General features: G+C 38.4%; 1 protein-coding gene across 2 annotated transcripts in view; it reads left to right on the forward strand.

Moving 5' to 3' along the window:
• Positions 1 to 14,640, forward strand: part of BEND5 (BEN domain containing 5) — a gene marked incomplete at its 5' end in the record, with an annotated part of 583,001 nt that extends 568,361 nt beyond the window's left edge. Inside the window, 3 exons of one of the 2 annotated variants that reach the window (XM_084291495.1) lie at positions 5,164 to 5,312; positions 9,891 to 10,104; positions 14,039 to 14,640. In XM_084291495.1, coding sequence (XP_084147621.1) covers positions 5,164 to 5,312; positions 9,891 to 10,104; positions 14,039 to 14,199 — 524 coding nt within the window. In that variant the 3' untranslated portion in view covers positions 14,200 to 14,640. The remainder of the gene's footprint in view (positions 1 to 5,163; positions 5,313 to 9,890; positions 10,105 to 14,038) is intronic. The other variant, XM_084291496.1, reaches the window with a different exon arrangement.
• Positions 14,641 to 25,097: the final 10,457 nt, after the last annotated feature.

The following is a 25,097-nucleotide window of genomic DNA, read 5'->3' on the forward strand; positions in this document are numbered from 1 at the left end:
TTGACAGCAGTTTGAGTGGTGAGACCAGCAATGAAATGAAGGCAGCTTCTGAATTCTGTCTTGTTTCTTTCACTTTAAGAAAGGAGGGATGCATTTTTACGTGAGCCAAGTCAAGAAAGCTTAGAAGAATAAAAAAATCTTGAATAAAAAAATCTGAATCTTCGCTCTAAGTATTGGGCCAGATTTTCAATTGTATCAGTCTGCCACCTGCTTTGCAGTTGAAAATACATCTTCATTCCATTGAAGACAAGTTTTTTTAATTTAATCACATACCTGGGCAAATATGAATTATCAATAACTTCCAGAAATCCCTTGTAATAATTATTTGTAACATTAAAACATTATGGAGGTGGGTTCTGTCCTTAATCCCTTTGGAGTTTGATGGAACTTTTCATGGACAACAAAGTTAGAGTTTTGGTCCTCTGGGCTGTGTCGCGTGTGTGTGTGTGATGTGGTAATTCGATGTACTAACTGCTGTTAATTCTATTGCCTTTCCTTGTAGTCTTATAGTGAAACAACCCAGTTCTAGAGAGATCAGTACAAAATTCTGGAAAGATTAGACAGGGAGACATCTTCAGCAAGTTATTAATTAGAGAGTCTGATGACAGTCTGAAAAAGTGCTAATTTTAATCAAGAAATAGATATATAAAGACTTGTTTAGTCTTCCTTACTTTACAGTTTTAAAAATGAGGTATATTTGAGTATGTGAATAATCTGTGAAAATTGTTCAGAAAATATATTACATCCTGAATTTATCTTCAGTTGTTGTGGTGATCTCTTAAACCTAGAGTTTCAAATTACATGTAATTTATGTTACGCTTTACTTCTAGCAAGCTGGACTTAATGCAAACTAATTGCATTTCTGTTTCACCTTGGAGACTTCTGATTTCTTTGCATGAGATGACAGCTGGTTTGTGCTGATGAATTGCAGCTGTGGGAAACGTGTGCCTGTTGCCATTTTAAACTCGCAGATCAAATATAGAACACCCTCTTGAGCTAACATTCAGTCAAGTATTCAGTCTTCTAATTTCCCATCGATATGTCGATTTCAGTGAGAAGTTAGAAGTCAGCGTATATCCAGACCTGGCCCTTCATCTCTGATACTAGAACTTGAGCCACTCGTGTGGGAAGAGTGGGGTTCGTCATCTTTCACGTGGTGACACTGAATTGCTGTTTGCTTTAAAAGAGCCTTGAAAACAGCTATGGCAAATGACAGTAGTGAAATCACTACTGATACATAGGGAAAATATTGAAGATTTTTTTTATGATTTTGGTATACTGTTGCCCAACAGATCGCTTCCTTGAGGACATGGGCATTTGACCAGGGTTCTAGGCCTCAGCACGGTGGGGGAAAAAGGCTGACAGTAGTGGAAGAGGTTACGGTATCCCTTACCAAACTCCATGAAGAACGCGCACAGCCAAAAACTCTTTTCCCTTGCCTACTTTGAGATCAGGAAGCCTTGTAATCATAGGCCTTTTCTGTTTTCTTTCCTCTGTTGCACCTGAAAATGCACTAATTTACCCTGTTTGTACTAATAGAGAATGAGGTGATTTAGAGAATTACATCGATGACTCTTTCCTGTAGGCCTAATTTCAAATACTCCTTAGATTACAGAAGATAAGAATTTCAAAAACTTTTAGAAGTAGGGGATCTCCAAGTATGACATGTACGGTTTACTATGATTGTACATGACCAGAAATAGTGAAGTTGTAGCAGGGATAATGTTTTGGTGTAGTTTTCCCTCTGATACATACTGTATTTCCTTGTTACACTGCTAAAAATTAACATTGCTTTAAAGCCTGAGAGTGTATCCACCTTCATTCAGTCACAAAATGGTTATTTTTATCATGGTCTTTTCAGCGATGTAGTTTACAGAGTCTTGGGAGTGACAACAAGATAGGGAGAATGAAACGGTATTTGTGTCGTACCACACACTTAAGCAACTACCATTATTCAGCTTCTCTGGGTTTGTTTGGCTTTTTGATGGAGAGAAAAAAAAAAAAAAAGCCACGTTTCTGTCAAACAAGAGTACAGGAAATACTGTTTATAAAATATTACCACTTCACAGACTCCTGTTGTTTTCCTACAAATCTTGGTAGGCTGTGTTAGCTCAAGAGGTGTTAAAGAAAAGCCTTCTGCCTCTTCATACAACATTTGAAGTTGGTGGCCTCTCAGGGAAACTTTACAATCAGAAGGAGAAGGATTTTTTGTGATAAAACATTTGTGTCCTTGTTGCATTTTGAAGAACTGTCTTCATTTTTTCATGATCCATATGTAATAAATATGTTGTACCTGTACTCCGTTCTGGTGAGGCCTCACCTGGAGTACTATGTTCAGTTTTGGGCCCCTCACTACACAAAGGACATCGAGGCCCTGGAGTGTGCCCAGAGAAGGGCTACGAGGCTGGTGAAGGGTCTGGAGCACAAATCCTGTGAGAAGCGGCTGAGGGAGCTGGGGGTGTTTGGTCTGGAGAAGAGGAGGCTCAGGGGAAAGCTTACTGCTCTCTACAGCTACCTGAAAGGATGTTGTAGGGAGCTGGGGGTCTTCTCACAGATAACTAAGTGATAGGACTAGAGGGAATTGTTGTGCCAGGGGAAGTTTAGGTTGGAAATTAGGAGACATTTTTTCTCAGAAATTATTAAATACTGATACATAAGTCAAGCGATGGAACAGGTTGCCCAAGGAGGTGGTGGAGTCACTGTCCCTGGGGGTGTTTAAGGAAATGTTGGATGTTGTGCCTAGGGACATGGTTCAGTGGGTGACGTTGGTAGTAGGGGTATGGTTGGACCAGATGATCTTGAAGGTATTTTCCAACCTTTATGATTCTATGATTATTATTAAGCCTACTTTTTATGTCCCTGCCCATTCATTTCTTTACAATAAGATGCAGAGCATGAAGCTTCAAAGAGAGAACCTGAAGTACCGTGTATGGTAATTCAGGCACACAAGATCCAATAGTACAAAGGCAATAATGCAGGTTGTATGTCTTTTTATGTCTAATTCACAACATGTGGGGCTGGAAATTCAGTCTGCAGTAGTTAGTGAAAGCAGCCTACCTAGTTAGAGGTAGATTTCTGTTTGGGAAGAAGAATCAGCAGTGTATTAATGAAGACAATGTAAGGGCTTTCTGTTGGTGATTTCTAAGCAGTAAAGCATGAATTGCTATAGAGGTCTTTCCAACTTGTTAGAGCTATGGTTACTGGGGACTTTTGTCAGCTATTTTTTCTGGGGAACTCTGGAAACCAAATCCCAGCTCTGTCAATACATTATTACAAGCACACAGTGAAAGACCTAAATAGTTGGTAAAAATATTTAACCTGAGATAACTGTTTCCTCCTAGGAAGAAAGTGGTTATGCTTAGGTATTTTCCTCAGTGTTTTTCAAAGTGTAAGAATAACGTATTTGAAGAAAGCTCAAAATAGTGCTCTGTTGAAGAATGTGCTCTTAAAGGAAGAGCTAAAAGTTCACTTCTCCATCTAACTTCACACTGGCAATTATGTCACTGCATCTGCCAACGCGAAGATTTGTGCAAAGACTCTGGATGGTTCAATCGATCAAAAACTTTCCCCCATCTGACTCATTTTAGCAGTCTCAAGTATAGAAATTTCAGTTTGTTTCAGTCTCACTGTTCCGTATGCATGAGAATTCAGGTGCTTGTTAAGGTTACTATAAAATTGCAATGCAAATGGTCTGTTTTCTGCAATTCTTCAGTTGCGCCATGTTTGCATCGCACATGGCTCTTAAATACTGTTCTTAAGACACTCAGTTGGTAGCTCTGCTGTGTGGTCGTGCGAGTTGCCCAGGCAATTTCTAGTTGTTCCTCAGCACCAAGTGGCAGTCATCTGAAAACATTTAGCTAGCTACGTAGGAGCAGAATGAGCTATAGGATAAATGTCAAATACTGACAATGGAGGAAACACTGATATGACTGTGTACTAACCTGTGAATGAAACTGCATGAAGTAGGAGGAATGAATACTTTGGTTGTTCCACGCACAGGAATTATTTAAGATGCGTGACCCAAGTTCTGGTGCCAGGCTGACTTGCAGAGTTAGATCAATTCAGGGCTCGGCTGGTGCATGATGGTGACATGCTGACTGAATTGTTGAATATATGCAATACCTGGTACAGTGTAGTTCTTACAAGTGGGTGAGTTTTTCCTTATAGCTGTTGGAAGGGGGTAATAATTGTGGTGTCCAGGCCCTGAGCTGGCAACTTGGCCGTTAGTGCACCACCCTCCTGCCTGGAACCTCAGCGGCTGCTGGAGCTTAGGGACATCAAGAGACAAGGGTAGGCTTGGGGCCAGAGCTGGTTCGGAGCTTTTGGTTTAGCTGCTGCAATGAATGGAATGATGAAATCCAGCTCACAAATTATTTTATTTTATTCTTCTGCCTTTCTAGGAACGCTTTGTCAATTTGACCTGGAAAAGAAAAGATGATGACTGACAAAATAATTATCCTCTTTTGAAGCCTCAAGCATATGATTAACATTATTCTATTACTTAAGCTGTGCTTAATTTTTGTTGATTACTTTAAAAATAAAAATCGGTGTGGTGAATAGATTGGACAATCAAAATTCTAATTTGTGCAGGTTTTGTTTTTATAACTTTGAATAATCTTTCTATGCATGATACTTGAGCATAAATAGCCTAAGCCTGTTTCCTTTTCACCATTGCTGTAGATCCTCACTATTTTAAATATATCTGTTATATCTAAAGAGACTTCAAATTTTTACAAAATACATAATGCTACATGGATAACTTATATAATTATCTCAGTAAATTATGTAGGTTTCTACATAACTGTATAGTAATTCTTATTTGGAGAATTACTATTGTTCTTTCTGATTTATGAATTCTGTGCCATTCTAGCACAATATCGATAGTGTGCATTGAAGCAATCTTATCCATATCTCTAATTATCCTTACATTTTGAGAATAAAATTAAACATTGAAATATAAGCTAAATATTTTAATCTATATAAGACAGAGTTACTTATCCTGCTTTTACGTGTTGATGTTCTCAAGTAGGATTTTGGTTTGGGCTCTTTCTGACTTTACAATGAATGTGACTACTGTGATATTTTACACTAACCACTGGTGATGAAGTAATTGATTTCATGTTCTCTGGGATAGCAGACAGCTCTCTTTTCTTAACTGTCTAGGACCGGCCATTGAGCTTGAAAAAGTAAAACCAGAAACAATTGAGCCCGAACCTGAGGTACAGAAGACCTTCAGTGAGGAAGCAAATACATCAACGTATTATCCTGCCCCTGTTCCAGTAATGGACAAGTATATTCTCGAGAATGGAAAGGTATTTTATATTAAATACAGCATGAATAGTTTGTAAATGTCCTTCAGGTGATTTTCTTGTGGAATTTTCATACTCCTGGGGGTTTTGCATGGTTGCAGTTTGTACAAACTTTCTCAGTTTTTGCGAAGGTACACTGTTATGATGAGAAAAATGAAGGAATTATACAAATATGAACAGCAGTGAAAATTATGTTCAGTGATGAGAACATTTAATGCTGTGCAACACAAGCGATATGATGATTAAGTATGCATGCACTAGCATGTTTGCATAGTCTTCAGTTGGTGACATACATAAATCCGTTGAATATATACCAAAGTTGATAATGCACGTTGTAAAGTTACATTAGTCTATTTAACAGAAATACCTTTTTTCTTAAAAGGTCTTTAATATTGTAGTGTGCTGTACTCATACTGCAGAGAAACCTTCATGCTTTGGTTGAAGTACAACAGCTAATTATGAACTCTGGGATGAAAATGGATGCCCTTGGATATGGTGGGAGCATTGCCATTGAGTTGAGCTGAAGTAGTTTTATTTTCCAGATGCTTTTTTAAAGTTGATGAAATACCGTCTAGGTGCAGTGTGCCAGCACCTGACTGATAGTTTCTCAGACTTCAGTATGTTTAAGACATTATCTGCTCATCCACAGAGGCCTGCTTTTATAGCTGTTGCCATTATGATTAAATTAACGTTATATTTCTTTTACAAAACCATATGTCCTTAAGAATTGTCTATGCAGATCCTGTCTCTTAGGATATGTATGCATTCAGTACCATAATCTGAGAACCCTTTAGAAGGAAATGTCCATTTCAGCCTTGACACGGAGCCGAATTTAGTGATGGAATAGCATGAAATACTACATTTTCAGATCTGCATTAGGAGATTGACTGAACAAGTGCCTGTCTTTCCTAAAGATGATTCAACGTAATTGTCGAGGACAAAATATATATGACAAATGGTATAATTTTGGCAGTTTGACAGGTATTTGGTTTAGATAGCTTTTCTTGCCTAATATATTTAACATACATCATTTGCTTTTTTTTTTTTTTTTTTTTTTTTGGTGGATATGATTGCTGATGGAAACGTAGCATGTATTACTGTGACAGTTTGGTTTACTTTGCTTTTTTTTTCCTTAAGGTTTGTAAGCTAGGGCACGTCCTTTAGTATTCATATGCAGCTTTTTCTGCACCTTCATTTCATCTGCCAATCTCCTGGCATTTATGCTGCTGAAGTTTTTTCTCTCTCTACAGATACTAATCTCTCTTTAACTTGGCTTCTGTAGTTTTGGGGGTACTTCTAATGTTTACCTATTTATTGGGGTTTCAGCCGGATCAGAAATGTGAACTTAATAATGTACTTAGAGTATTGGGGAGATTTTTATTTTTTTTTCAGTTTTCCTGATTTGTCCCTTTTTTTTTTTTTCTTTCATTACACCTTTATTGACATACACTGCCAGAACGGTGGAAATACTTTTTTAGAACTCCTACCCTGTGTGGCATTGGATTTGATCTTAGCAGGATTCTTTCCAAGCAGATAAATCTTTCCCCTCCAGAGGGACAACAGAGTTACTGAACAAGAGCTGATGGCATTCATTGTGAAAAAAGAAAGTCCAACTTCTAAGATACATTTAAATACGTTGCACTTGTTAGCACAGTTACAATGGCGAGCATTGCTTTCAATTTGCTGCTGTTTTTGTTGCACTGTGCTTAGAGGTTGATCCTGCAGTTGCTGAAATCAGGGGCAAAGTTCCCGTTGATTTCATCAAGCCAAGGGTCTGGCCCATGGGGCATCTATTCCAGCAAGGAAGAAATGAGTTCTGAATCAGTGCGGTAAGCTCCCCGTAGCTTTGGGAGTAATAGGAAACAGTACCAAGCCTGTTCGAAGAGAGGTAAACTGAGACATGGACAGATTAAATTCCTTGCTGTAACAGTGCTAGAAATAGAAAAAGGGAGACATAAGATTTCCGTGTCTGTGACTGTCTGTCACGTACTTGCTGTTACCATAGGTGTTTCATATCAGGGATCACTTTTTTAATAAGTGAAGTATGTTCAAAGAAGAGATGATCTGTCTGCAACATAAGTATTGAAAATATTTGCTGTAGCTTTATTTTTTATTTCAAATAATTTAAAGCTAATGAATAATTTACTAATTTAAAGGACTAAACAATCTGTAGCAAAGACAAACTCTTACCTTTGCAGAGAGGAGTCAGATTTTTGATCAAATGAAGCAGTCTCTATGACTAACTTAATACAGAAATCCAAAGTTTAGCATCACAACATTCCTAATCTGCTATTTTCTAAGTAACTGTTATGTTTGTTTTTACAGTTAACTTTCCATATTAAAACAGAAATAGCTGAATTATACCTGTAAGGTGTCTGTTTTCCGAACACAGACTGCATAATCTGCATGAAAGTGTCTCACAAAATATGTAGAGAGCACCAAAAAAAATGTGACTTTTCCTAAAGCAATTATGGAGAGGCTTGACAACAGAGAAGGAAAGGAAAAAAAGGTGTTCGTGTTGTGCTTATTACTAGTTCCATTTCTGTCTGTTACAAAATATAAATGCCATGTGGATTTGTGAAAAGCTTCCTAAAATCCTCTTAGTATAGAAGTTTCTGCAGGAGAGGCAGCTTGATTTATGGTTTTATACTTTGAGGAATTTTTGTATTTTTTATTTTTAACAACATAGTTTGTAGCTGAACCATTCATATTTTTCTGTGTAAGGTTTTAAACAGCTAGTTACTTTTGAAGGATGCTGTAATAATAAAATGTTTCTTGAGGCTATATCTGCAATAATAATTAAGACAGGTTCCAATTTAAAGGAAAATGGAAGTTTGTGTGAATACGGCCTGTAAAATTATGGCTATATAAAATTTAACAGTAGTTTTGCCCAGTTTTCAGTGCCTTTAATGGGACTTATGTGATAGTGTTCAGATCTGTATGAGGAGGAGACAGAGTTTATGTAACACCATATGAAAGGAGTAAAATCACAAAAAAATAAACTAAAACCAAACCAGTTAAACCCAACAAGGTCTCCTAATACAGTCATTGCTATAGAATTGTGTTCACAGGATTGGTTTTAAATGATGGGGTGGAAGTAAGCTTTTATTACAGAGTTAGTGTTACAGAAAGAACCACCATTTGATCACATTTTATGAAACCTGAATATGAGATACAAAAATCTGGTCGATACATATTTTGGGTATTTTCCACTTCTGCAGAATTATCTGACAGCAGGTTGTATGATCTTCTTTTTCAGTGCAGTGAACTCGTATCAGTGATTAGATTAGCTAGGTCATGCCTTATCTTGTCATGGGTGCCGAGCAAGTGTGGGTCCAACAGAGTGACGTCCATCACCATGTGAACAAGGCTTGCTGTGTGCAGGCAGTGCAGGTGTCTGCAGTGTACTCCAGGACCTAGGAGCACAGATTTGTAAGGGACAGATGTTATCTGTGGTTCTGCACAGGGCCAGCATTTGGATCCAGTCAGACTTACTGGCTGTGCTTATATCAGATCCATGATATATCAGATCCATGCTGATTACTGGTGGAATCATTTTCCTTGCTGTTGCTTGACAGTGGCCTGGTTATCAGGAGGTTTATCAGCTTGAATGTATTCAGTGCCAGCCTAAGGACAGGGCTCAAGTTCTCATCCTGCATTCAGCTGAAGTCCGGAGCACTGGGAAGCTTGGGGTAGAGATACTGGGTGGTTCCATGGATGTTAACCCAGCACAGTCAATGCTGAACAAGGATAATAAGTGAAACTAGTCTCAAGCAGCTGCCTAGCTGCCTTTTGGAGACTATAGTGGCTTTATGCTGCCTTTTTCAGTGCTCATATTATCCTGCTTTATTACTGTAATGAAATATCTCTGCTCCCTGTTGTCTGGGTAATGGAAAATTTATGATGTTGCAGCAGTGGGTCATTGCCTTTACCACAAAACAGTATTCACCTGTTCATGATAGGCGAACTTTGTGATAGAATTTGAGTCCCACAAAACTTCCAAAGTCTCTTGATTTATGCTGAAATTGGAGCTCTCAAAATCCCTCCTGCCCATCTAGTTACTTTAAACAATCAGGCTGAATTTTGCCAACAGGCACAGGATATGGCTTAGGAAGTATTTCCCTCTCTACGGCCTCCAAAATATGCTTTGGGTCCTTTTCAGCCACAGAGAAGCTTTCATGTTAAAGAAAATGTTTTTTATCTTGCTCCTGCACTAGGCTGGTGCAACTGCTTGGTTTATACGCTGTGCATATCTTTATAATAATACTGGATGTGTTTACAGTTTCCTTCTTCTAGTTCTCTTTTCTAACAACAGTCTTTGAGGAGATAGGCTTGGGGAGGGGAGGGGGGTAAAAACACTAATAGTAATAAAAATGGTAGAGTAAGAAGAACTGAGGGGGAACAAAAAGGAGGAGTAAATCCCTGACCCAGAAAGTTGGAGAAGTTTCAGAATCAGGCTAAATGAATTTGTTTAGCCCTAATTACTGTTGTTATAGTACCTAATATTAATGTTCCTACAGCACGTGGAGACTGTTGTGTGCTACATACCATAGATAAGTTGTTATTATTACTACCTTCTAGGTCCATCTTGGCAGTGGAATTTGGGTAGATGAGGAGAAATGGCACCAGCTGCAAGTAACACAAGGAGATTCAAAGTATACAAAAAATCTAGCGGTTATGATTTGGGGAACAGATGTTCTCAAGAACAGAAGTGTCACAGGAGTTGCAACCAAAAAAAAGAAAGATGCCGTTCCCAAGCCACCTCTCTCACCTCACAAATTAAGCATTGTCAGAGGTAGGTTATTTGAAAACTTTTGCTTCCTGCTTTGGAGTTTAACCATTAATCACTGAGTTGAAAGATGCTTCATCTCAGCTCATGTAAAATTAACTGATTAAAAGCTGTAATTAAAATTGCTATTGCATTGTCAGGAGCATACTTATCCAGGAAAAATCAGACCAATTGCAATAGCTGCACACAGTGCAGGCCTTCACAGTTGAAGAGTTGTACATTGACTTCAGTAAGGTTCTAGATCATCACTCTGAACCGCTTGCAGGACAGGACTCTGAGCTTGGAGAATACCATGTTGTTTTGGAATTCGTTTGTAACATTATGATCTTTTAAATGCACGTAATTGCTTTTAACCATCCTGAGAGTAGCTTTAGCACATTCTTCCATCCAGAATGTAACTCTGACGTGAGGCACAGAAGTCATTATAGCTGCGACTATAAAAATATGCATGCCTTCAGAGCTGAGAAAGAATAGCTTTACACTCTAAAGTGGAGAAACTATAAATAGTAAAAATTAAATGTTACGCATGAATTAGAATTTGAACAGGAAGTGTAAATCACTGACCTATCTGGCAGGAAAAATTGCAATGACACTTTTAGTAACTGCAAGCCTGAGTCCATGCATGTAGTACATAGAGAGAGCAGGCCTTCTGTATTTAAAATGAATAGTGAATTTCGGTCCTTTTGTATCATCATGCTTGTGTTTCACATTCATTTCTGTCTCTCTTGGTATTTTAGGCTTCTTTTAAAGTTAGAACTGAGTCAGTTCCTCATGGAATAAATACCTAATTTGGATTTAGGTTTTGTGTCCAGGCTCAATTGCAGTAGGGCTGAAAGAAGTCTCCCTATTATAGTTTCTCCTGCAATTTGCTTGAGCTTTGTTTTTCTGTATGTCCTGTTCTTAGTCACTATGTGCTCTTAACTACGAACTCTTTTAAGAGCAGTTCTAATCTGCTTTGCAAGTATCATGCTTTGGAAGTAAGCAATACAATTCCTCTTTGAGTTTGTGCATGTGTCTGTGTCTGTGTTGTGGGGAGCTGATCTTCCTACTGTTGTCTTTCTTACTCTGTAAGAAATGAATACAAGAGGTTTGTTTTTTTTCCCCCACTAATCTGTTTTAAGAATAAATATAGAAATGCAAGCTGTTCCATACTGAATTTCTAGTTCTGGCTGGGATCTATTGGTAAACACGTAAAGCAGTGATGTGCTGGCTGCGTAAGGAATCCACTCAGTGGCTGTGGCTACCCTTCTCAGCTTCTAATGGAAAAGAGAATTGGTCACCCAGTATACAGATGCACTCTTACAAACCCACAGTAAAAAGGGATGATTGTTCATTGGAAAGAGCTTTCAAGTTTCCCAGCTGGAGGCTGTTGCTTCTCAGTGCTGCTGGCAAGGTTGCTTATGTGAGAATTTGCTCTTTTACTTCAGTCAGGGCCAGTCTGTGTTGCTTACACTGTTTAAATGCTAGCTTTCTTCTAACTCATCTTGTTTTGACTACAGAGAGTTTGGGAGTGCACTCCAGCAGGCACATGGTGAGAGGCAGATGGAGCCCTTCCCTTTGTGCTCTTCCTTACCTTTACACACCCCAGCAGTTCAGCTCTTCCCCACCTCCTCAGTTTTCTCTGTTTTCTGTCATACTTCTGCTTCCTGCCTCAACCCACATTTGAATTCTACTGTTCTACTCACTGGTTTTCCATGTTCTTCTTTTCAGTGTTTTTTTTTTTTTTTTTTTTTTTTTTCCACCTTGTCTTTGACTCCTTTTTTGTTGGACTCAAGACTGCACAATCTCCTCACGAGCCAGTTAAACTGCATGGCCAGTACTTTTAGGTGGCAACAGACAGAATTCCTGTATCAGTGGTACTGGGCAGTGTACAAACATGATTTCCCACATCGTTGTGTCCTTTTCATTTGTGTTAATGTTAGCAGGTCATCATGTCATCATGTCAGCAGTGTCTACTGGAAAGCTGCAAGTAATCAAATGCAAAGTTATAATGTTATGGAGAAATAAAGAAGAAAAAAAAAATGAGTAGCAAGTGGACAAATGGTGAAATGTGAGGAAGCTAGTTGGGCAATGACTTGGTCAGGCATCGCACGGAGAAGTTTAGGTCCTTGTTAGTCTTTGAGGTCTACTTGGATCTTTGGTTAAGTCAGAAATAAGAAGGGGTATCTCTACGCTTCTCTACAATCAAAAGACAAAAGCAGAACCCCTGAATCACTCTTTGGAGACCCTGAGCGAGCATCTTTATGTAACTACTAAATGATGATTTCTGCAGCCCCTCGTAGAAATGGAAGAGAAAGAACTTTGATAATCTTTACTCACGGATCTATCTGGGTCATACTGACTTTAAGAATCACAGCTGGTGTGTAAGTTCTGTCAAGTAATTCTTTGCTTGACATTGTGGCTGTAACAGTTATTTTACTGGAAGTTCACCTTACTAGGTGTATCTGCTGCAACCTTTTGGCAGTATTCCTGAGACTGATGAAATTCAAGTTTATGTCCTACAGACATGCTGGATATCTCCAGGCTCTCAGTGACATGCCTCTTCTTATTTCATATTTCTTATTTTCGTATTTCAAATCATAGTTTAGTAATAATTAGCATTTCAGCTATCAGGCTGCATGGTGAATGATTTTATTTTATAGTTATATTTTATTTTCAGTGTATATCTTGCAACATAAAATTCGCATTGTTTTAGATGTTCTCATTGGTGGGCACAGAATAATGTATTTAAGATAGATTTCTGAGTGATAACATTAGCTCTTCATGTGTCTGATATCTCTAGCTTCTTTAAAAACTCTCTACTGTATAGTATGTAATAAAGAAATTATAAGTGTGATGCATGAGCACTGCTATAAACCTTGTTAACACAAAACAGCCTTTATAAAACTTCCGAGAGGTTTCAAAATGAACTACGAAGCACGCATAGTACTTAATTTTCATAACTTTTAATGTGATGCATTAGAAACGTTATAAACTATGTTAATTAAGTGATAATCTCTGTGGCTTTCTGTATATGAAGCAATAAATGGCTACTGGAATAGATTACTAGGCAAAGCAGAACAGAGTTTGTTTAATCAGTGTGAGAAGCTGTTTATTACTAGTAGCCTACACAACAAAATGCATTGTTCTGGTTATGAAACCAAAAAAGCAAAACCTGCCTGTCTCTGAGGATTTGAGTGTGTTGCATCAGTTTCAGTAACCTGTGCTGAGTCTTGGCACGAAACTACTGACACTGAGGAACAGAGTTGTCTCTACTCATTGTCCTCATTGCTTTGCAGTTATTGCTGTTACTTGCTTGTTGTATTACAGTTGAGTCCACAAAGTGCATTGTGCAAATCTGCGGGAAGATGGCTCTCGCACTGAATAATCTACTAATAAAAGCGGAGTACAAAGTATGCCCAGGGACAGGGCATACAATAAAGATGCAGACATTAATGTATGTTGTACAGATTTAAATAATAATAATAATAATAGATCACTAAATGCCTTCTACTGGTTACTGCTTGTCTTGTTAGCATTATCATTTACTGAATGTCTTAAAGGTGTGATGATATAAGTGACTCACAGGGACCTGTGAGGTCTGGTGAGAACATTCATGTGGGAGAAGATTCTAAATCTGCTGTGGAGATATAGACAAATGCAAGAGTTAAGCAGGCAACACTGAAATTGTAAAATGTTGGAGATAGCATTGTTTTTGTATAGAAAGCTTCTTAATGTAGTCACAGCATAACTAAAAGTTTGTCATGCCACAGATTCAACCCAGTTGAAAAATCTTTCTCTTTAAGAAAATAGCCAGTGAATCAATGAATGCTGCAGTTGTCTTGCAATAAATATACACAGTGCTTACTCAGTGTTGTCTCTCGAGTAGTCAGCCCAAAACAGGGCTATATTTTTTTCTAAAAATAGACTAATGTCTCTTTTCTTTTTTTTTTCTCCCCAGAATGTTTGTATGATAGAATAGCACAAGAAACTGTGGATGAAACCGAAATTGCACAGAGACTCTCCAAAGTCAACAAGTACATCTGTGAAAAAATCATGGATATCAATAAGTCATGTAAAAATGAAGAAAGGAGGGAAAGTGCAAAGTTCAATTTGCAATAAATTTTGGATTTTTAATAAAATCTTAGTGTTTTACATAAGTGTTGTTTTTTTAATTTGTGTGGCATTTTTGCTAATGGGAGAAGCTGCCCTGAAACGTTACTCATTCTATAACTGATTCATTTTTTGAGCAATTTTGTTAAAAGCCTTACTATAGTGTAATCTGCTTTTAAATAATGTGAGATAGATTGTAAGTCCACTCACAATGAAACAGTGAATTTTCAGAGTTTTTTTCCAATCAGATGCAGTATGTAACCTGCAGTTCTGTATATAGGTTGTAATTCTGCAAACACAAACCCATTTTGCCTACATTTTGTTTTACTGGAGTTAGTGAATCTAGGCTGCAGTAAAAATCTGTTCAAAAGGTATAACTGTAAAAATCCACTTTGCTATTGAAAAGGATTTTATTGTATTTTACAAAGTGTTTTTTCTGAACTGAAATTTTAATCGTTTGATTTTATAAATATTTGTCTCAATCTCTAACAATATATTTGGTCAAAAACACAGAAAGAATGCTGCTTCTTCACTTACTATCTTGTAGTTAGATCACTATTGCCGTCATAGTTGCAAAATATCCAAAGCTATAAGTTGTAAAATCATGATAATTTATTTTATATATATATAGAGAGAGAGAGAGAGATCTAAAAACAGTTCTTTTTCAGGCGCCAAGGCACCTTTCAGATTTCTGGTTATGGTACAAAGCTCTTAACTATGTCCGTGTTACTGTTTTTGAAATAATAATTGTATTTTTAAAAGATTTAAAGATTGCTACACTATGGCAAGAGTATGTATACCAGAAAATCTAGTACCATTGCCCCTTGAATCTGTAATTTAACAACAGATACTTTTAGCATAAACTTGAATTAGAAATAAAAAAAAAAAGCATTTAACATTGAAGTTAGACATGCGACACAGACATAAGGAATAATTTGTTGTGTCTGAATTATATCTTAAAGTCAGTAACTGAAAGTAAATAGCCTTAACTCTTGTTTCATGCAGGATGTTAAGAAGAAGATTTGTAGAGATAACTTAGGGCCTGTTCTGATGAGTCTTGAGGTTTTGTTATATGTGTGATTTTAGTTAACCTTCCATTTATTTTCCATACACAGGCGTGATTACCTACCTTTTAGCTCGTCTGTTCCCGAACATCAGTGTTTGTTTCTTTCTACCACTGCAATCTGCTTCCTGTAGCTTTGAGACACTTGCCATTTGTTATCGTCTTCCTTTAGTGCTGGCATACCCTGACGCTAAGCCTGTTGCAATGTCCTGTGTGTGCAGATAATGGGAAGGGAGCAAAGCGAGTGTTCCTTCAAGGGCTGGAGTGGCTTGAGGGGAGGAGGTGGCATGCTGGAACTGCAGTGCCTGCTTCAGGAGAGGTGGGGAAAGCAGCCCGTCGTCTATTCCTGCACACCACGTGCTTAAATGATGTCTTAATTTAGGGCATAAGCATTTGTTTCATGCTTTCTAAGGTGCAATTTTGTGATAGGCTTAAGCCGATCCAAGTGTGTCATGCTGCCAAAAGAGTACGCCCCGCTTTCTCTGCCCGTGGCCCTGCGTTCCAGCCTCATCCCTTAAGCCGGCACTTGTGATTTTACACAAGGCTGTCAGATCACACCATTTCCAAGGTTCATTTCGTAAGGGCTTGTGCCAACAGGATGGAGCCAGGGGGAACTCGTAGCGAGGGTTGAGGAGAGGAGGAGTGTCCTTACGGTGGCTTATGCTTACTCTGAAATTACTTTTAACAGCCTAGCTTGTCTCCTGTTAATCTCGAAGTGTTCTTAGGTAGTGTTTAATGAAGTGCATAAATGTTTATGCTTCCTAATTTGGGATGCTAAATAGCAAATTAGTGTTTATAATGTCAGTGCATGCATCCTTTTATTAATTAAAGAACAAAATGGAGATAACATTGGAAAAACACTTAAACATCAAGCTCCCACTTTTCAAGCGGACTTGTAATTGTACAACATTGTGTTTTTTTAAAAAAGTGGTATTAGGAAAATCCACCAGTTTGGGGGGAAAATGTCCATAATTTCCTCAGTCTTTTATGCCTTTAGTACTAATGTGTTTCATTGTAACATCTTTAATGAGAAGATCGTGCCACACTTCTTAGGAGATAAGCCTATTTGAGACAGCGTTTTGTAAAACCTGGGAAAAGCAGATTAGAATTTAATTAGAGTGAGGATTCCAGCCTGCCCCCCAAATTCGGAGATTTGTCTGTAAAGCCAACATCATCTTTCCAAGGTTTCTTCTTGACAGACTTGCCCCATTAGATGTTAATCCTGCATATTGCTGAAGAATGTCAGTGTCGTCTTTGAGGAAGGTATCTTAGAAGTCTTCGTTCGATTTATCACCCCAGGTCCAGCAGGCAATTTTTGGCAGAGTTGAACTGGAGTATTGTGGTAGGACAGAAAGGTTCACTTCCCTACGGTGTGTAGTGTTGTGGGGCTAATTCCTTTGGATCGGGCAACTGAAATTTAATGTGAGCATCACCTGAAGTTTTGCTAAGTTACAGTAAGGGAACAGGACATCATAAACGCAATACACCTCTTTATTGTATTTTAACTTGAAGTAAATGTTTGGATTTCTGGAAATAAGCTTTCGCTGGTTGTAAAGCAATTTGTGGAGGGCTCTTTAATGGGTAGCAGGTGTGTATGAATAACATCTTCGCACTTAAATTTACTTATTGCTCATTTTTTCTCTCCCTGTGAACTCATATAAAGACTGTAGAAGTCTTTCCCTACGTGTCTGTTTCCAGTAGGCAAATAGGCTGCAGTTGTCATGTGTTCCAGCATTACCCAAGGAAAAATACACATTTTACAGGGGTGTGCTTTTCTGAATTGAGGTACTGATTGATAAATTAGCTGTGGATTTCATTTCACTGTTTTATATTGCATTTCTGACCAATACTGTTCTTGCTGGTGCTTTCATTCTTTGGGAATTGTGCCTGCCTGTACATAGTCTTTGTTTGTTCCTAATTTATCTGCCATGAGTCTACTAGAAAACGTTAAGCAAGAATAGTACCTGCTAACTTTATATCTGTACTTCATGTGAAACAGGCCAGACTTTTTGACATAAAATGAAATAGGACATATCACAGCCTGTAGTACTCCTGATTCATCATTTTAAGGTTTGTGCTCTGCTATTGATTCATACAGTAAACCTGGATTTTGTAAGTAGCAGGAAAACACTGATTTAAGAGGAACTGACTTTTTGTCCAGATCAATGGATACTGTTTCTTTTTTTATTATTTTTTGTCTTTTTTTTTTTTCCATCACAGAAAGAAGGTATCACTATTGTATGAATAATCTGCGTCCTTTGTTGCCACACATTGCTGCTGCAGTTTGTAATATTCATGACCTGATCCATACTAAAAAGCCTCTGGCGCTCTTGTAAGGAAGCAAGATTAGAGTTAACAAAAAGGGCTTTATTTTCCATTAATGATTTTATAAGGGAAATGAGCTATTATATTAAAGGAAACAATCCTAACAGAGATTTTAATACCTCAGTCAAGATGCCTTGCCACTCAATTAGGAAAAGAAAGCTAGTATTTATGGAAGAGAGAAAAAAAAAATCATCAGGATCAGCTGTTACAGAACAGGTTTGGATTTAGTGATGCTTCAAAGAGGTAGAAGGGGAGGTGGTGCTTTGGTTATATTGTCATTATTTTTATTTTATTTTATTTATTTATTTTTAATACAGCCAGACTAATGTTCTTATTTATTTAGTCATGTTGAAGTTTAGCTACCAGCGGAAGGAATTTGAGGTTGCATTTGGGTAGCTGTTGAGCATGACTGTGAAAAGAAGACATGATCTCCCTGCGGGAGGTAACTTCTGTGCACTGCACCTTTGATGTTCTATCTGATAGATTGCTGCGCTGCTGCTTTGTTGTCTTAAGTGTAGATTATTGTTCTCTTGGAAGTTTTAAGTAGCAATAAATTGAACTTTATTTGGTTTTAGTGAAATTGTAGAGATAATTCAGCTTCGCACTTCCAGAGTTTGTAGACTTTCTTAAAATAAAGCCGAGTGCAGTTCATTGCTAAAATAATACTACCTTGATGCAAAACCTGGAAGGAGTGAAAATGTTGGAATTAGGACAGCTGTATTAGCTGTAGCCTTACTGTTTGTTAGCTGCATTCATTACTCTTGAAAACCCAAATCTTGGCTGGTTTCTGGAAGGGAAAGCAAGGTTGTGTCATCTGGAGAAATGCTGAGGATTATTTCAATATTCCATCTTTTGGTGTGAAAACGGCTAATCTTCAGAAAGACATAAAGATGAAATTTCTGCTTCTCCAAAATGAGGTGGTAATTTTCTCAGTCTTCTTCAAAAATATTTGTCATTATGTGCATGCCTTTAGTCTTGGATTGATGAAGTCATAACATCAATTGCTTCAACTTTATTGGTGTCATTTTCTTCATCATAACAGTGTGGGGTTGTAGAGTGATTCATTCAACACTGAGGCAATAAAAATGCTATGAAGTGCAATTATTGCATGTTTCATGCTCAATAGCTAATTTTTAATTTCACCATCTTGGACACTTTTTCACCCCCTCAGGCTTTCTAAATAGGAAATGAGAGTCATTTGGACTTCTAAAACAGGAACAGTAATTCAAAAAGGAATTAATTTACTTGACTGTTCATTTGCTTTACTTTTGCAATTATTTCTGCTGTTTGTGTTTGAACAATAACTTTCACTCTGTGCGTCAGATACCCACTTGTTCAGTCCTGGAGTGAGATCACAGTCCCGTGGTTGTGACATCAGGTGCTTATCGTAAACATGAAATACCTCACCTATGGCATCAGAAGTTCCATTATGACTGGGTCAGAGCAGAAGTGAAAGTGAGTCTGGGAGGAAAGGAGTAAACTTCCTCCTACTAAGGAGGTAAATGATCTCCAAGTTTTGCAGAACAGCAGCTTTACATTCCTTGTTTACAGGTAGTAAAGCCTTAATGGAGCTAAACTCCTACTAGTTTTTTATTTTCGATGTTTTGGGCTAGAAATTTTGCTGAACACCCAAAAGGAGGTAGAATGGAAGGGACTTTGCTTTTGTTGCAGTATAATAATCGCTAAAAGTCCTGTGAAATACAATAAAAGAAATTATGCTTGCTGATATTCATGCATCTCTTACAGTTTCATGCTTTTGGAGTGGAGAAAGATGTAGGCTTCCAGGGATGGGGTGATTATCAGAAGAATTGGCTGTGAACACCCTTTGGTTCAATCAGAATGAATGTAAAGGGTGTATTGGGATAGCAGGATGGAGCATCTTCATAGCACCACGTCGTGCTGGCACCAGGCTCCTCCACATGAGATTCAGATGAATGAAAAACCTTACATGGGAGAGTTTCGTAATCTTTCTTTTACAGTCAAATACTAAAGTCTTACCAAATGTTTACAGAAATAATTTTACTGAACTGCAATTTAGTTAAAAAATAAATTGTATTTCCATGTGTTTTCCATTTTTCTTGTATTAGCAGGATAGAAGTTTGATGGGATCCATTTTTCTCGATGTTTAATTTGGAATGTCAGCCCACTGGTAGTTGAAAGTTGTCCATTTGGGCATTTTGAGTCTGTGATCCAGACGTGCCGTGTTCTTCCCTTTCCATATGGAGTCCTCTGTAGGGTTTATGGGAATGCTTGGTAAATAATAATTCTCAAAATAAGCAGGATTGGAGGTGGGTGGAGCAAAGCACCTACTTCTGAGTTACTGTGTTCCATGTTACCATTTTTATAAAATGTCTTAGGTTATGAAATGACTAAAAAATACTCCTGAAAGTGGGATTTCACATTTTTACGTCGGTATGCTTTGACACTTGCTAGTTACTTTGTAGTTGCAAGGACACTTTCATCGTTCCAGGACCAATGTACATTCATGTAAGTTCTACATTTCACTGTATATCCATACAGGAATAAGCATTTGAGGATGTAGAAATCTGGCAGTAAGCAGGAGTGAATGTGATGTCACAACATGTCCTCTGCTGTGTAGCTCAGTGCAAGGGATCACCCTCCGTGCTAGAACAAGGCAGGACAACATAGCGGGATGGCTGTTCATTAGGTATATTCCCCTAAGGGGAAAGGTTGCTTATTGGTAAATATGTGCAATTCTGTGGCTTTCCTAAATTTAAAGAGAAACTGAGATCCACTCAGCAGCAGACAAATGAGGAGGAGGACCATGGCTGGTGGTGCAGGCTGCCTAGGAGCAGGTCATGGAGGAGTCACGTATGCCTTTTCACCTTCCCGCAGAGAATTAATACATGCTTTTTTAGATGAAGTGAGTAACCAAATAGCAAAATTTCAAGCAGATTGACTGGCATTTAAGGTTTCAATCAGTGAGAAGTTTTATTAATTAAAAAAGTCCAATCACTCATACGTGCCAGGAATTTAACCTTTAACAAGTAGAGTAATCAGCGCTTTCTTCTCCAGCCAGGGACCTCTCTCTCATGCAGTTACAGCTGTATGTTTACAGATATAATATGCCGCTATTCTGTATAACTCTGCGCCATGTAAATCCACAAATTGATCATTTTTCTGGTGTTGGCCAGCCCTATCTGTTTTCCTGGTCTTCTTTTTCTGCTTGTTTCTTTTGCGAGTGGGAGATGGTCTTATGTGCTTGCTGTAAGGGACAGAACCATTTCACAATTCACACCTTGCAAGCTGTCAGCAGGGTTCTGAAGTGAAATACCTGCTTGTTATTCCTGGAGATAAGTGACACAGAGCTAGAGTGTTTCCTTAGGAGATCTGCAGCTCTTCCTGTCACCGTACGCAGACTTTGCAGTTCAGGGACTTCACACAGCAGCATTTTATTTTTTTTCTTCTTGCTGTGCTAAAGCAGAGATTGCAGAAAAGAAAATTTTACTCTTTTATGGTGGTCTCAAAGTGGTGAGATAGAATTTCCTGTAAATAGATCTTTTAGTAGTATTTCCCAAGTGTTCAGTCCTCAAAACAAGTTCTCCAGTGGCCTGGAGGTTTCCCACCTAATAGCACTGCCTGTGAGCTTGGGTTATCATTTCCATAGTCTGAGCAATGGAAAGCGTTAGGCACTTTGACAGATTATACTGATTTATGACTTTAAACTGCCTCCTGGGACTTGCTTTTTCCATTTACTGTATGAAAAGCAGCCAACCTGTTGATCTCAGAAAGAAAGAGCTATTTTAGGATCCTGTGATCTAAGGACAGTTGGGAAGTGTCACCTCAGCTGTTGAGCTACAGGTGTGAAGATGGATGGAAAGGCAGGCTGTGGTGTCTGCTGGTGGGTCATTCAATGAGATAGCGCGGTCCCCCACTGGAAAGCCTCAGTTGCTCCTTTGAAGAGAAATATTAGCTGGACTGCAGCCTTGAAAACACATTTAAGTGTAAAATCCATCTTTTCCTTTAGTAGTTTATTCCAGTGGGTAGCTATCTCACTGCTCAACTTCTGCCTTATTCCTGTGCAAGTTTTTCTGGCTTAGCTTCCAGTTCCTGGTTCTTGATTTGCCTGTCTTAATATTCTCTTGACTCAGTATTACTCTGCCTCATTAAATTCTTCACAATAAACAGCGTCTTCTACTCTTCCACCACTACAGGTCTCCTAGGTGACAGCTCATTTTTGTAATATTTTTCCTTTATGCCTACCCAAATTCATTTTAGTTTCATGGAAGTACTGTCTATAGAGAAATTGTTGATAGTCTCTTAAATACAGTATTGGGCTTAATTGATGTGTACTATCTCATGTTTTAGGATACATGACACTTTGTTTTAGAATGTTATATGCACAAGTTATAATTTGGGGCACACTTAATTTGTCTCTATAGGGAGAAAAAGAGAGTTCTGCTGAGCCAGGCAGGGGGGTGACAGTGTGGGACCGAGCTGAAAAGAGCAACAGGTGACCTGTGTTTCATACAAAAGAGGACAGTGAAATGATAAAGCAAAAAGATGGTAGGCTGCAGTCATCTTACTGTCATTTAATTTTATTCTGTCTTTAGCAGAGGGGTTTGGAGTTTTATTTCTTTTGGTGATACCTACGAACTGAAAGATGAAAAGTCATTTTCATTATGGTGTTATTTGTGTTCAGAAGGAAGGGAGGGTATCGTTAGAGACATAGTCATTTACTGGAATTGTGTCATTCTGGAGTCTCCAGCCAAACCACCATACAGGAATTGGACCTGCCAGGTGAAGAGTTTGCCTCAACCCTTGCTATGTCTACTTTGATAATTTAAAGGTTGCTTTAGGTAGGGCTTGCACATACTTTTTTTGATTGTGCCTGCTAAACATATATCCTTAGTTAACTTCAGGGACAAGATGAGGAACTGCTAAATTCCTCCACTAAGATAGTTTAATAAAAAAAAAAATTATTTGCTAGATTTCTGAAGGTCAAAACAGACTTAAATATGTAAACACAAATTCTATCAATGTAAAGAAAAAAAAAAAAAAAACAACTTTTAATTAATCCTTCCTTAAGAAGTCCCTTCCTTCATTTGAGAATTTTGAATAGTATCAAACAGGCTTCTTCTAAATTTCCTTCATCATCTCTCTAAAGATTCCCTGTTAATTTAGTAACTTGTAAATGTTATGTGGGTTTTTTTGTTTGTTTGTTTGTTTGTTTGTTTGTTTTTTAGATTAATGCTATTGTAAAGGCATCAGGGAACTTGCATACTGCACCTTTTGAAAAATAATTAATGTTTCGCTTTTAAATGCCTATTAATATTTTTGTGATTCCTCCTGATTTTGAAATGAATGCCTCTGCCAAATCAAAGCTCACATACTGGATCATCCAGGTGTCATTTATGAAGAATGGACAAGACAACATCACGGGGCCAGTGAAGTTCAAATGATGACCCACACCTGATGAACTCAAGAAAAAAAAAAGACTTGTAATGTTCTGCCTAATGTGGGCTTCCTCCCGTGCTGGGGGTGACTGAAGGGTGGCCATTTTCCACGTGACCCGGGAGGGGCTGTGTAGGTTTTAACTAATGAGAAGCTTAATGATGGGAGGGATAAGATTTGAGCAGTTCCAGTGCGTGTTGAAATGCTGAGCGTGGAAACCAGTTGATTCTCGTATGATCCCACCCCAGTGCTGTGGTATTAATCACTCTGGGCAAGGACTTGGTGATGTTTTGCAGGGTTATGGGTGGTGCAGAAGTTGCTGTCATGGTCACTGCTTACCTGACTGATCCTATCTCCTCTTCTGGAGGTCAGGTAGAACCTGTACCCAAAAGATTTCACCTTTGTGGTGCAAGATGTTGCCAGTTTTTCATTCTCTTTCAGGAGGGAATTTGTTGTCTCATCATAGTCTGAACCTTGGTGGGTTCCAGTTCATCCACTACCTACGGCAGCTCAGCTAGTGCCACTGCTTTGCTAGGGAGAAAAGGGCAATGCTGCTAGTCAAGAGGAGAGCCGCTGTGCCCTGCCAACCTCTGCAGGTGACAGTGTGAGCTGGTTGCCCCAGAGGTGACAATAGTGCTGAGACAATTCTGGGATCTTTCTGAATCAGGTTGCATTTGGATCTCCAGTACTTCTGTGGTGTGTTATCTACCATTGCACTGTCTGTAGCATTTAAGACTCTCCTTATATGTTTAATATGAAAGTTAATGGTGGTCAAGTGTATTTTTTTAATGATATACAGACTATAGAGTCTGGTACTTGCACTTCTGGATGGGCTTCTCTATAGCCATTGCCATGTCAGAAGTTCCTCAAGCTCTTTCCTCAGTAAAGCTACCTAGCATTTTCTTCTCCTTGAACAAGGAATGTACCTGCAGTTGTTTTTCTCTGCTGATAACTGGGACCTGAGCAGCTGTATCTGTTTGCTCCCTGGTCTCTAACCCATGACAACTGGAAGGGAAATGCTAACTTGATCCCATCTGTTTATGAAACCAAAAATAGGTCATCTTTGGCTGATTTTATTTTTCCCTCTTTCAGAATCTTCCAATAAATTTTGTACATCTTGGCTATTCAGACAGTTCTGCAGAACTTTGGGATCTTTTGTTGCTAGCTAACAATCAAACTCTTTTCTGGTATTGCCTGTACTCTGCATATGAGAGTTATCTATTTGTACTGTCAGAGTCCCCAAATGGAATAACTGGAAGAACCGGATACAGCCTAAAAAGCATGATTAGAGGAATTCATATTTGTTATTGCAGGGTTTTCTCTTTATTAAATACTTTAGCACCATTTCAGTAACCCATGACATCTTTTGAGAATTTTGCTAGTAGTAACTCATTACATCTGAAAGGCTTTATAACCAAGTCATCCTTTCTTGTCAGAGACATGGAAGATGAATAGATGGATCTTGACTGCAATTTCCCATCTCAGGGGAAGTTCCTTCTCACTGCCTGTGGTGATGCTCAGCTGCATCACTGCTTTTAATTGCCTCCAGGCTCCTGCAGGACTCTGTGTGTCCCCTCTGGCATGACCTACATCCTTGCAGAACCATGAATCCCTCGGCACTGGTTAGTGGAGTCTGAGCTCGGGACAAAAAGTCCTGTTGTTGCGAATCCCTGACTGTCTCCCAGGGCTGTAAGCTATGTGCCAAACTCTTTCTTGTGTCCTAAAATTCATCTAGAGTTCTTTTGCCTGTGGAAGGATACAAATGAATTTTCTGTATTAAAGATGATGGTAGAAAATGTGAATGTTGTCTCGAGTGTTATGGATACAAAGTGTGTTAATACAATGAAATCCAGAGAAGGATTCATTTTTTTAGAGTACAAGTACCTTAACAAATCACGAATCCATACATCGTAATGTATATTTGTTTTTCCCTTGGGAGAGGGAATAAACAGTGAAGTAACGATTCCAGCTGTAGTCTGGATTGCATCACTTCAGGTCACATCAAAGGCAAGTGTATTTCTGTATCAGATTATTCAATTTAATTTGGAAGGCTTAGCCTAATGGAGGAATAAAATGATGACATTTAGGGTGAATTAATGTAAAT

Source organism: Netta rufina, assembly GCF_964035555.1.
Source record: "Netta rufina genome assembly, chromosome: 8".
Lineage (NCBI taxonomy): Eukaryota > Metazoa > Chordata > Aves > Anseriformes > Anatidae > Netta > Netta rufina.